General features: G+C 37.5%; 1 protein-coding gene across 2 annotated transcripts; it reads right to left on the bottom strand.

Annotated features, from left to right (window-relative positions):
* Positions 1 to 6238: 6238 nt before the first annotated feature.
* On the bottom strand, positions 6239 to 11470 carry CFAP161 (cilia and flagella associated protein 161). 2 transcript variants are annotated; one of them, XM_086620515.1, is made up of 7 exons: positions 11408 to 11470; positions 11153 to 11242; positions 10744 to 10979; positions 9470 to 9554; positions 8529 to 8687; positions 7353 to 7426; positions 6239 to 6425 (listed from the first exon to the last, which is right to left on the bottom strand). In XM_086620515.1, exons 1-7 carry the CDS (start codon positions 11468 to 11470, stop codon positions 6239 to 6241), a joined length of 894 nt encoding a protein of 297 aa, XP_086476641.1. The 2 variants fall into 2 exon arrangements, with proteins under 2 accessions (XP_086476641.1, XP_086476642.1); XM_086620516.1 differs by lacking the exon at positions 11153 to 11242.
* Between the last annotated feature and the right edge of the window lie 2656 nt (positions 11471 to 14126).

Here is a 14126-nt window from a genome sequence, read left to right as displayed (position 1 = left end):
CTACATGTTATTTCTGTGTCAGCATTACACAGTCTGTGCGTATATAGTGCCAATTAATTTTTATTTCTATATATGTGTATATACATGCATATATATGTATATTTATATGGCAAAATATGCCTCTTTTCATGGTCAGTTAAATTCACTGGTTATTTGCAAGACTATAATACATCTTGGGTGTTCTAGCTAAACTAATGCTGCCAAAACTGTCAGCAAAAAGACCGGAAAAGCTGATGAACCTTAAACTTTTCCCCAAACAACTGCTCAGTTGTTTCTTCAGGATATAGAAGAGGCAGAAAGCCCAAGCAAGAGGAGTTGTAGGAAACCAGGCAGGAAGGATAGAAATTGCTGTCTGATGTGGATTTCACAAACTGCTGTGTTTAATCTTTTAGAGACCTTATAACAATAATCCACAATAATTAGCATTTTAGGAGTTTTAAGAGGTTTTGCCCATAAAGGAAAGATAACTAATATTTTAATTGAGTGCTTTGCTTATTCACTAGTTTCATGCTTTCATTTTACTTAGGGATTTAATGTTTTTGTAAATTCTATAGGTAACGTTTTTAGAAAGAGCTAAATGCTATTTTTGAAAGTTATTTTCTTAGACTAAGGTCTCCAAAGGTATGTACAACCTCATTCCTTACAGTTTCAACGTGAACAGCTCTTCAGCTTCTCAGGAGCGGTGTCACTTTTGCAAATGGGACTTATGCTAACAGTTGGGTAGGTATCTTTAACTAGTATGCCATATAATTAAATAGCTAAATATATATATAAACAAATACTGCCATGTATAATTCTTATTCCCCTCTGTGGGTTTGTCACGGACAGCACTGCGGTTTGTGGGCTCTTCTCATAGCAACTCCTGTTAACGTCAGAGTTACTTGGGCAGCTGCATCTTCATACCCCACACTAAAAGTTTACTATTTGGCACTGGTTTATGTGTGGATTTCATATACCTGTGTCTCTGGTTATTTGCACCAGGGTCTACTTCAATTTCTTGTCATCTTACAACCACTTTTAATAACAGTTTTATGCTGTTACTTACTGAACTTCTCTGCTGTAGTTGCTTGTTTGTGGAAAAAAAGATTAAGATATGGTCCCTGCCCCAAGGAACCTATAATGAAAACAAGACCAGCATTATAAAAACATATATACTAGCTGGCCTGTAACTGGATGGTCTGTTCAGTTTTGTTTTGATGTACTGTACAAAGCAGCATTTAACAGATGTTGGGAAATTAGCTCTCTCAGCTGCTCATATAAACATACAGCAGAGCTGCATGTGTATGAATTAATTTCATCATCAAATATGGGTATTAATATCTTCAGGCATTTTTTAATGTTTGTGTCTATTCTACTGTGAATTGAGTCTTCTTTGCCAAAAAATACAGAAACTTCTTGAGAGAAAGCTAAATGACTCTGTGTAGCAATGCTTTGTAGTGCAGTACTGATGATGCTGTTCTCTTTCATAAAAGACATTGACTTTTACAAGCCCACTAGTGAGAAGAATGAATAAAAGTGTCAAATGTTTCATTACATGTCCCCCCTACACAGTGTTGGCAAAAAAAAACCAAAACCAAACAAACCAAAATGGGTGGGTCTCCCTTGGTCTTTATGGCCAGTTGTCCCTCTCGTTAAAAGTGATGTTAATCTATCATGCAAATCATGCAGATGATATTATTATGGTTGCTCATATCCCTGCTGAAATGACGCATGTCCAGCAAGGTGACAGGTCTTTCCACTCCTCCTGTTACCCAGGGGAATGCAATATTGATGATTAGATTCCCTGTTTCAGCTTCCAGGATGAAGTCAAACCAGCTGGAAGAGGGGAGGAAGCTAGCAAACCGTGGCTTGCCCCACACTATGCTCTCTACAGGCAGGGAAATAAGGCAGGTCAGGCAGAGAATGGAGGCACAACCTGGGACAAAACCGAAAACAGAACAGAACTAGAAGAGAGGTGCAGCTAACAAAATGACATAGAGATTTCCTAATTCCACTTGTATTTAATGCAGTTTGCATTTCACATCTGGGGTTTTTTTTTTGTGTGTGTGTCCCTTAATTTAGTTTTCATGCATTAAAAAGTCTTCAGTGTTTCTAAAGCAACAACTACAGTTTTAGAAGAACATTTTCCCTCCCCACTCCCCAAAGTACAACAGATGTGAAATATTAATTTAGCATAAGTAGGCACAGATGTTATCAAAATCACCCTCTTACCTGCCAACTCCCCCAAATTTTCCAGTGCTTGGATATTTTCTTCCACTGCTGTGTGGAATTTCTTATTGTAAGGTTCTCTGAGCTTTTTTTTTTTTTCTTTTTTCTTTTTCTCAGATATTTTATCCAGTTACTAAACCTGCATACGGCCACCTCCTCTTCTCAGCTGTCGGAGCTACAGCAATACTTCATGACGATCACTGAAAAGAAAAGCAGCCTCTGAAGATACTGATGTGATTAGGGTGAGGGGCCAGGAACCTGTGCTGAGCGCTAGAAGAGCACTTTATAACCACAGCAAATCAGTAAGTTTGGGCTAGACATGGCAGAGAAGTGATGTGAAATATGAGTTGGGGAAGCATGTGAAAGAGAGGGAAAATGAAAGGACAGATTTTAATTTTCCAGTGTTATCAATGTGTGAGTTTACTAAGAGGATGATGCTTTTCTTTGCTGACTCTTTGAATTCTCTGTACTTCTTTACTTTAATATTGTGCTGCCAACACACGTCTGCACAGCAAAACATGCAGATGGGAGTTCTTTCTGTGCCTCAGGCCTATGAAAAGCTATATTAGCACAGCACTACATCTGAACTAATGCACTCTGGCCCTCAGCAAGGACTAATAGCTCAGGACCAGCTTAATGCTAACAGCTTTGAACCATCTGGAATGGAAGTACAGTGGGTTTTATCTTCCCACAACGTACTTTGTAGAGCTATCTGTATTGGCTCTGATTTGGAAGAAGCATTAAAAGCTTTCTTCATACACGGTTTTGCTTTCCATTGGTATATGCCAAAGTGCTTTGCAAACGAGACAAGCATCACTGTCCATACTTCATGATACGCAATGTTAGGACAGGCAAAATACAGTGCCTGCCCTTTGCTACACAGTGGTCAGGTCTGGAGCACGGTTCGGATCTCTGCTGTCCTGTCCACCAGACCATACAGTGTCTCTAACTGGCAGTTGCAGGGTCATTCGGATTCTGCGCTAATATTCAATCACAGAAGTTTTTATATTAAACCCTGTGTTTATCAATAAATGTCCACAACGGCCAAATTAGAAACACTGCAGCGCATTCTATGCAGTCTAAGTTTGTCTAGTTCAATACCTACACAATCAAAGCAGAATTATGTCAATCTATTGTGAAAATGTGCAGAATTCTGATCTCTCTAAGCTGCTGTAAGTAATAACAGTGCCCCTATAAAAACATGCATCGTTTTTCACGCACCATGTTTCGCATCTTTACACAGAAAGTGAAAGAAAAAGCTCCTTAAGATAATTTCCTCTAGGTATGTTTTGGTTACAAATTAATTAGTATCCTAATTATCTTTAAGAAGTTGATTGTATGCAATACACAATGTTCTATGTTCTTCTATCTACCTTTGCTGCTTAACATTATTTTCCAAAAACGTGATAAAACATTAACAACATCTCCTAGCCCAGAATTCATGCCTGATTTAACTCGGTTAGCTTTTGTGGCATTGTATCAGGGGCTCGTTTGGATTTAAACATTTCAGGTTGTTTTACATATGTAGCAATAATTGTGCTGTTTAGAAAAACGTGGTGCCATCGTGTGGACAATATTAAGAAGTGTAAAAATGTTTTTAAAAGAAAAACTAGATAACAAATATCTGTATTCAATATCACAAATCCTCTGAATGATAAATAAGTATTATATGATATAAGAAGCTATGCACAAATCTTTGGGTTTAAAACTGTATCAGGTAAGAAGAAAAACCGATAATGGAATCAGGAATTGTGGATTCAATCCTTTTTATTTTCCAGCTGCTCAGGGAGTCCTTTCCCATGAGCACAGACAGATCAAAAGACACACAAGCGTCTCCAAGCCGCTTTTAATCAGCACCTAATTCCAACATCACCTACTTCTGTACTCATTTCTCTATCTGTTTATCTCTTTGGTTTTTCTCTAAGACTCTACAAAACTTGTTTTTGTACAGTCTGCGTTGCTTCTCTCCCACACAAACGCACACACACTTACACAAACACTCCTGTTCATAACATCAGCCGGCCAAGGCACTCTGCCCACACAGTTCTCATTCCTGCATGAGTTCACACAAAGCTTTGTCTCAGCAATGGTCTTGGTGTAAGGCCTCTTCTTGTTTCTTACATTTAATCAAGAGGAAAGAGACTTTGCCAGATTTAAAATAGCTATATCTAATACCAGAGAACATCCACAACAGTCAAATAAGGAAGACTGCAGTGCACTCACACAGCCTAAGTTTTTCTAGATTAATAGCTACAAAACCAAAGCAGAGTTATGTCAATCTATGTGCAAAATTAAAAACGTCAAAAATGTGCAGAATTCTGACCTCTCTAAGTTGGAGTAATAACAGTGCCTCTATAAAAACATATATTATTTGCCACACGTCATATCTTTACATAGAAAGTGAAAGAAAAAGTTTCTAAAGAGAATTTCCTCTGTTATACCCCATCTTTAACAGACCTGTGAAGGTTTGCATGTGAGGAGCGTGATTCAAAAACTGTCCTCTGTGTTACACTCCCCCAAGGCAAAACTGCATGTCACAGAACCGTAATCTGTGTCCTGTTCCGAGACCATGTATGCCAAGGGCTGGTTAGCCTGTTCTGCAGTCTGCTGATTTAATTTATATTGAATAAAGGAAAGAACTTTTAAAGCTTTGCCAGTGGGTTTGAAACAGATAGTCTATCTGGGATAGAGCTGGAGCACATAACATGTTTGGATGAGTCTCCTCTTCTGTGAAAGTTTCGTGGTTTTGTTTTGGTAAAACTCAACAAGTTTTATTTGACCTTTATGAACATTGAAGATCATTGGAATCCTTTTTGAGAGCAGAGACTTGCGCAATATTTTACTCAGAAATTCATTTACTTCTTGCAGAAAGAGCCTGCTTTTGTGGAACAGTAAGAAATGGAATACGTGTACGTGGATATAATGGAATGTCATACATTAAGAAGATGCTCTGTGGTGATGCTTCAGCTTCCATATAAAGACAGGTAACTGTGAAGTAATGACATCTGTTTCCCATGTTTTTGCATCTCATGCTTGGTTGATTTTGTTGTAAAAGAAAATATGAGTTCCAGCTGAAATTCTTACCATTCTCGGGCCATTTTTTTCATGTGGATTCTCTGATGTCTAATTAGGTATGCACATAGACTACAATCCTTTTCTTAGTGGATAATCTTTCAGTGTTTCTTATTCTTTTTCTACTTTGGTACTTATTTTCGTGAAACTTGTAGGGGCTTAATTTGCTTTGACAATTTTACCTTGCTGTCAAACTTGGTAGAAATGATTATAGATTGAAAAATTCTGAGGGTGGGAGGCTAATGGAACATGGTGATGCATGGATAAAGCTGTCAGAAGTCTCTAGTCTGTATCAGTGTGTTCAAGTTCTTGGTTACTCGACATTTAAATCTTTAGAATACATGGACAAAGGTAAAAAACCTCAGTGTATACTGTTTTAAATTAATTTCCATAAATCTGAAGCCAATCTCAAGACAGAGAGACTTCAATTGTGATTTCTTAATAATTGGCAACGTTGTGCTAGACAGACCATGGAACAAGCTCAACAACCAACTTCCTTTCAGATGAACTTTAAATGTCAAAGTATCCCATGATAGCTTGCATGAGTTTGGTTTACAGTGTTTTGGAAACTGTACACTCATCCTTTTAAAAAGTGTGACACTGGTTTGGTTTGGTTTTGGAAGAATTGGTTAAATATACTCTGAAGGCCAGTAAGGTAGTGAAAATATATTAGATTTCCTGGATTCTGACAACTTTTTTCACCAGTAAATGTGAAAATGAGGGAATGAACCCTTCCTGATTCATTAATTTTTGATGTTGTGCATGGTTCATCAAATTTTACTAGTTTTGCCCACCGTATAACCTTGATGAGTTAACGAGATTTTGCAGTATTGCTAGTGGTAGACTTTCATTTCCATTTTTAAAAGAAGCATCTCTAAAACTAAAATCTGAACAGAAAAAAAAACAAACCAAGAATCAGAATCTCATCAACTGTCAGCTGTACTGGGATTTTTATATTCTATGTCTCTTCACAAAATTCATTCTTTCTGATCTCGCCTGGGTGAGGGTTGGGTCTATCAATCATTGTACCACCCTCATTGCTGGGATTTCCAGTAACTATTACCCAGTAATTCTTATCTTCTTCAGCCTTATGGGAGTCCAGATAAGTGTGACAAGTTACTTCATATTCTTTTCCAAAATAAGACCTGCAAAGTCAAAGACAAAGGGATGGGCAGGAGGAATTAATATATACACAAATTCAGCAAATCTGCATTATTTGTAAATTGTTCAAGGTTTTCTCATATTTCTCTTGACTTACCCAGAAATACCACCATGTACTTTCAAATATCAGACCCTTACAAGAAACACAATAGCTCACTTTGTTTCCTACGAATAATTTAGGAATTTGAAATCAAAGGGAAATGCCACCTTTCTAGCTTCAGAGCTAAAGCTGCCCCTGACCTGGTTAGGTTCTCATCACCATTCTCAATTGCTGTTTCTCTCTGATAGAGGAAGACTGGCTATTTAATAACTATTTCAGCCTCAAACTTTTCAGACCTTGTTTCATCTTCAAAAATCTGATACAAATCCTGTCAGATCTTGCTCAGAATTTAATGGGAAACAATTGGTATACTCCTTAACAATGCTTAATTAATATTCATTTAATGCATGCAAAAAACACACTGCATCAAACAATTGTTGGACTAATTTCAATTTGTTGAGAGCTTGATTCATACAGACTTAAGCAATATACAGTTTGATGCAGTGTGTTTTTATTTAGCTCTCTTACTCCTTATACTTCTTAGTATACCTTTTTTTTCTTAAAAAAAATAATCAAACTGTAATTGCTCAATATATTCAAAGGGAGAACCACTGAGAAACTAGAGAAGGCTAGAAGCATGATATGATATGAATTAAAAGGAAAAAAAAACCAAGTAAGGCTGAGCTGTGTGTCTGTAGCATCGCAGTGGCACACATAGCCCAGAAATAAAATGAGGGAAAGGAGAATGTGCATTCTGCGTTCTTTTCCATTTCCTCAGTACATTCCTAAAGCATCTATCTTGCTTCTTACAGTAGTTCTTGATGTTAACACATCATTATGCATATCCCTGCCAGGTACAAAATATTCTTACCTTGTCCAAAATTTCCTTGGAACGGCTAAGCTCCGATTAGTGTGGCAATGAGTAATAATAATTTTGGAGTCTGCCTGGAAAAAAGACAACAAGCGCAGATACTTGAAAGACATTTTTACACTAATTTTAACTATTCTTATTCAAATTAAATGCTTTTATTTACTGCTCTGTATCACTCTGAGACTGCTGTACGTTGATAGTGTGATATTTTACAGCCCATCAGTTCTCAACACAACTGTCTTAACAGCTCAGACCAGCCAAACGCTTGGCCCTCAGGTCAGACACATTCTCCAGTCCAACACATTCTATTCCACTCCCTTGTGCTGGGCACTTCAAATAAAAAAAAAAAAAATTCAAGCTAGTAGAGAGTCATTCCAGTAGCCTGTGCCATCAGGGTAATTCCATTTACAATTGATATTGGCTGTATGCGACATCCAGATGCTCTGGGGACACAACGTAGAAACAGACCTTTATGTTAAATCCATTTGCGATTTTTTATGTATAACAGAATTAAATTTTAGTCGCCTCCATTTACCACTACTGTGAAAAAGAATGTTGTCTTTGACAATTACATAATTTTGACTGTGTTCATTAGTGAGGTGATTCATGTAAATGAGTCACAGTTCAAGGCTGTAGAGGAACAGTTATAGTTATGATATTTTGCTACACACCCAGCACTTCAGGAAGCCTAGCAGTTATGTGGAACAGGAAAATACTGTCTCTGCTTCATGTATTTCCAAATTTTAAAACCCTCATTTGGAAAAGCTTCCACTTATTCAGATGCCATGGAGTTTTTTAAAACTGCTAAATTTAATGTACAGGAGTTCTTAACTAATCATAGCTCCTAACATTAGAAATGGAATTTAGTGCTCAGAAGTCCTGAAAAGCAGATTCCAAGTACTGCATCCTCACAACATGACAATGTCAACCTTTTAAAAACTCTGATCAGAAAAACAGAACAAGTTGACCTCAAAACGAACACTAGAACCTAACAGTTGTATATGCAGATGCCATGGTTAAAGAGATTGTTCCTTCCCCCTCCCTCTTCCTAAAATCACAGGTCAGAACTTACATAAGGAAAATATGCAAATAAAACAGACACAACTTTTTTCTCAGTACTCCATCTAGTGTTTCAATTAAATCTTCATGACATTTTCTACAGTTTTAATTTCTTACGGGAACTGGAAATCCTTCATTTTCAAGACGCAGCTGTGGATCCAAGAAGACAGCTTGCCAGCGAGTCAAATAGGAAAGCTCATCTGTCAAAAATACTTGCTGAAGTTGAGATTTTTTAGCAGATCTTATAAATGATTTGTGGTCACTCGCTAGATATAACTGTAAATAAAAACATATATTAAGGACAGTATAAATATAACAGATACAAGACACATAATTTAAAAAAATGTTTTTCAACACAAAAAACTTTCAGCTCCTGAAAAATCAGTCTGCCAAGCTAAAGCAATACATACAAAACACATAATTCTATGTTGTTGAGAACTATTCTATATGCAGACTGGTGAATACTAATTTAAATTTGAGTTTACATTCCAAAGACTCTTTCTCATCAAAGTAGTCGTCGAGAGGGAAAATTTTTTCAAAGTTGTGGTGATGTATCTTGATTGCATATGTAACCTGTAATGTCTTATTTGCTTCTAACTTGCAGAGGGAAACAATGTTAAGATTTAAGAAATCTGCTCCCTTAGAATGATAGGATACTATGCTACTTCATATACCTGCTGTAGATTTATCTTCACAAGAAATAAAGTCTTGTCATTTTGGATTTATTTAAACAAAAAGTAAAAAAAAAATCTCCTTCTAACAATTAATTATTTCATGATTCACAAGCTAATTTTTATTTCCTTTTTTCTTTTCTTTTTTAAAATCTCCTTTATCCAGTCGTTCTGGCTGACAGTCCCCTTGGCCTGCACACCTCATCTCAGGTAAGTTGCATAAACTTTCTAATAGGTATTGCTTATCTCGATCTATGTACGATTCTGAATCTGTTCTGTAAAGCTAAGATGCCGAACCACTGTACAGCTTTACATAAATATATGGGGTAATTAAATGCACACTATCAGTGTATGCTACCATTGTCATTTGCAACTTTATTGCCTCACCATCTGGTCAGAAAACCCTCCTGTTGTCCCAAGAACAAACTTTTGCCCGAATCTAATCGGTTCATCCACTGCACCTCCATCAACACTGTTAAAATTGTAAAAAAGAAGAGAGAGACATTGAAGGAATCAGCTTTATGTTTTGTTGTTGTTGTTTTGGCTATAATTAGGTCTCGTGGCAACACTTCATACTAAGTTTTCCTTTAAAAATAGGTAAAATATCTTAACTGAAAAGACATTTCATACTTGACTTACTGGTTAAAATACTTGATAGAATAGAAACAGACTGTATCGATTACTTTTTATCACATATTCATTAACGTGCAAGTTGGAAAGATAACGTCCAATGAAAAATCAATGGGAATTCAGGACTGAAGCCCTCTCTAAAATATACTTAATACAAGCATCTGAAAAATCACAGACTAGAAGTAGAACAGTGTGTGTTTGTGTTTGTCTGTAACTTAACATATGTTGGAGGTAATATATGTAACTGATGTTCAATAATTTGTTTCATTACATCGGAATACATGCTAGTATATCCCTATTTCCAGAATGATTTTGGCATTTTACATTAAAGAATCACTAAATTAAGTGCTAGGCTTTCTAAGTATATTCAGGGTAGAAAACTTATGTAGCAGATGAAGTTAGTAGTCAGTTAGCAAGGGAATTGATAGCATTTCGTGCCAATGACTCTTAAGATCAGACAGCAGCTAAGCAAAAATATTTTGGTTGCAGTTCTAGAAGGCCTAGATTATGCATTTGGCATCAAAATTTTTTCTTATGGCTAACCTGAAGTGTTTTGCTCAATCAGGATTATATGGGTTAGTCTGTACTCTTCTGCACTATTATTATTATTATTGTTAAATACATGTACTCAGGCAGAGCCTTCCATCATTGAGCAGGACCCTGTTCTTCTGGTTTTTCTCCCACAAACAGCGGGAATTAAATATCCCTTTGAGAGACAGAATATGCTGTTTGGTTAAGAGGTATTTTAGGACAACAGAAGCATTGTCCACTTCATGTGCAGCAAAAGCCTTGACACGAATTTCTGCTTCAGAGACCTTATTTGCAGGAGAACGAGTAGTAATGCTAAGTGCTTTTTGGACACGTTTTGTATTCTACAGCTGAAATATGACTGCATTAAAAACAGCTGCAGAGTTTACCAAATGATACGGTGAACTGGATTCTGTTTTCACACCAGTTCTAAGCCGATTTAAACTTCCTTGGAATTATTCACAGCTTAATAATTGAAAACAGCTCAGAATAAAGTACCAAACCTTAAAATACAAAAAGTATTGCGACCCGCAGGGTCCACGCTCTCGACTGCACTAACTCCACAAGGGGCTTGCAACGATGCGGCCGAATATATGGATATCTCATCCAGATTAACCGCCAAAGTCAGACTGCGGCACGCTCCAGGGTAATTCTCCGTTGAGGGTTTGTTGTCTGGGTTCAAAAGCATCACGGTATCTCCAAAATGAATAAATCCATCCTTTGACACCGACAGCTGTACCTAAATTAAAATACACGTTATTTTTTACAGAATTATCTGAACATAATATCGGAAGTATTTTAGCATCTAAAATGCTTATCCGTAGCATTCTCAATGCATAAAGGACACTAATAACAGCCGTGCCATTCCATGTGGAGTCGTAGAGGATTGACATTACCCTCTTAAAAAATTACCTTCTTCAAAAGATTATCTTGAAGTTTGTTTATTTTCTGTATTAAAAGTTCTCCTCGTTCTCTTTTATGCATGAAGTCCCTCAAGCGGTCCTGTTTGCAAAGGAGAGAGGGGGGGCAGACATGTTACCCAGCACTCGCAATCTCGGATTTAAACAGAATTTAAAGAATTTGGGGGAAACAGCGCGAGGTGAAGAGACAGGGGGGGCTCTCCGGGAGCCAGAGGGGAGAAGGGCCCGGCCCCAGCCCCACCACTACCTCCTCCAAACGCGCGTCCTCCTCCCAGTTGCCGATGAGCACCCCGGGCCTGTAGGCGGCCATGGCTGCCGCCCGGCGTCTACTGTCGCCATGACGATCACTCTAGCTCGCGATTGGGTGCTGGCGAGGCGGAGCCCGCCAATGAGCTTCGGGCAGAGGCGGAGCCCGCCAATGAGCTTCGGGCAGGGGCGGGCTCTTTCTGCCCAGGGCGGTGCGGCCCGGAACACGGGGCAGGGAGCGGGGGGAGATGGCGGGTGGCCGCGGGGCGTCCCGAGGGGGGAAAAATGCAATAAATTTTAAAACCGGTTCAGATAAGACGACTGGCGCTCCTTGGGCGTGCCCAGCGGGGGTGGGTCAGTGCAAATGGCGCACTGGCAGACAGGAGCAAGACTCGGATTCGTGCCTTCCCATGAGTACCCGCCAGACCGAGACCTGGCAGGGAAAGGCCTCGAAAAATTAAAAAAAAAAAAAAAAAAAAAAAAAAAGCCATTTGGGTTCCCTTGTAATTTCGCCCAGTCTGCCAGCTGCTCTGGAAGGTTCAGCTGAGCCCCTGGTCTTCCTGGTTTGGGGCTTTAGTTACAGTCAAGGAGCCCTTCACGCTCTGTATCGGTGGAGGAGATGCAAGCTTAATGCAACAAATTAACTCGTAACACTAACGCTACAGTATTACTGAATGTTGTGAATGCATTAGGGGAATGTTTTGATTACAAATGGGTTGGTTTGTTATTATTTTAGTTTTGAAATGTACTATGGCAAGATAGGCTAAGTGATTGTGCTGTGTGTTTACTTTCCAGATAGTTTAAGCCAACGATTTTCAATGATGGTATAGATCCTTGCACAGGACATTTAATCCGTATACAACCCTCACGGTTTTCTTGTAGCGTTGCTATTGTAAGGTTTCAATGCTGCACAACTTAAAAAGCTTAAAATAAAATGTTTTTTTATGTGGACAGCTGGGTTACATGCTATCATCATCCATACCACATCGTTCAGTTTTGACAACAATTCACATGAAATCTGGCACTTTTGTGGGTTGTTTTTTAAACCAAAGGTTATTAGGCAAGAAGTTACTCAGCACATCCCAAACCTTTAAGGACAAAATTAAATCCATTTTTGTTCAAATAGCACTACCTTGTGGTCAGATCTGGTAAGTGACGCTTTCTTACACCAGCCGTGTTAGAGGCAATGCTGAAGTTGCTTAATCGAGATAGGGAGGAAACTTTGTTCATCCTGGCCGAATATAAAATATTTTTGGAAGTATCAGATATGATTTTAAATCTTAAGTGTTTTCAGAAAAAGAGATTTAATTAATTTCCTGTGTTGCTAGTAATTTCTACTTATCACTTAAAATTATTTTCATGCTTGTCACAGAGCTAAGGTTTTGATTAGGGTGACTGGTTAATCACACTAGTATGCAAATGATAAAGTGGATTTATCACACTGTGTTCAAAGGTCCATAATATATTTGAGCTTAAACAATTTACTTTTGTTTAATCTTAATGTGCAATGTTGAAGAAGTTTCAATCTTTTTGATTTTTTTTTTTTTTTGCTTTAGAATTAAGCCACTTTTAAATCAATATTCAGAAGTAAATCATTGTTATAAAACTATGTATTACACTCAACTGTATTATTAAGAAGGCCACATACACTCTGTCTTGCTGCGTGTGTAGCTAATATGGAGTTCACAGAACACCTCTAGTTTTGTAGCATTATGCACCATCTGTACTTAGTTACCTATACATTCTGATGGAAACATTACATATTTGTACTCAAAATGTAATTGTGTACACAAATATCTCCATGCATCTCTTAGTAGGATTATGCTGTGATTAACCTTGTCACCCAGAAGACTTTGATTTCTGATTACATAGTATTCCATGACAACAAACAAAAAGAGCTCTCTATAAACATGTTTGTAAATTGAACATCTTTCCTGCAGCAAAGGTTACTGGTCTATTCAACTCACCTCAGTTTCCTTTTAAGCAGATAAAATCTATGTTTACTCCTAACGGCTGTTTGCATTGTTAAATAGTGTGAAGAAAAGCTGTACTTGTGAAAGAATTGATCCATGTTTTGTGTCTTAAGTGAAGCCAGCGCACAAATTGACCAGACTTAAAGGTATATTTAGTTTACTGGAAACATTATAGTTTCTTTTTTTCTCTAAGTCTTTGTTAAATAAAATTATAGTTAGTGTACTTTCTGAGACTCCTCTCCTACTGCTCTAGAGTTACAGCTCTTTTCTCTCTTTCTTTTTTTTTAATGAAAGAGAGCTAGATGGTTAAGAAGACTCGAAATAGCATATAGAGCTAAGCCGTTAGTTTACATAAAAATCTGGGCTGGTTAGGCTTTTAGTTGCCTGAAGATTGTCAGTAATGTGTGAGATAGAGCATGTTTTAAATGCTTTAACATAAAAATGCATTGGTATTATCAGTAGTACAAATTATCATCATTTAGTCAAATCTTGCAAAAAGGGCAAGGTCTGAATGGATATGAACATAAATTAAGTCCAAGAAAGAGATATGCCATCTCTATTTAGAGGAAGTGGCAGAGCATTAAGTCTTTCTGTGAGCTCTTCCACTCATATACCTACTTATTTCATGGTGGAAAACATGATTTTTATTTGTATCTGCCTTTTGGCAATTTACAAAATTCTATTCATAGTGAAAAAAATACTAAAACTATGTTTAATCATATGCAGGTTGGATTAGAATATTTTTAA

Source organism: Tauraco erythrolophus, chromosome 14, assembly GCF_009769465.1.
Source record: "Tauraco erythrolophus isolate bTauEry1 chromosome 14, bTauEry1.pri, whole genome shotgun sequence".
Taxonomy (NCBI): domain Eukaryota; kingdom Metazoa; phylum Chordata; class Aves; order Musophagiformes; family Musophagidae; genus Tauraco; species Tauraco erythrolophus.
Note: the sequence above shows the minus strand (reverse complement) of the source record. Positions and strands in the feature narration are given on the sequence as shown.

Bases quoted from the DNA above. Each gene is read 5' to 3' on its own strand.
- CFAP161 (XM_086620515.1), bottom strand. From the start codon at position 11,470: ATGGCCGCCTACAGGCCCGGGGTGCTCATCGGCAACTGGGAGGAGGAC. The intron at 8,688-9,469 runs GTGAGGCAATAA...TTTTATTTACAG, and splicing joins GAGGGTTTTCTGACCAGATG to TTATATCTAGCGAGTGACCA. The intron at 7,427-8,528 runs GTAAGAAATTAA...TCTTTTTTCCAG, and splicing joins ATGAAGGATTTCCAGTTCCC to GCAGACTCCAAAATTATTAT.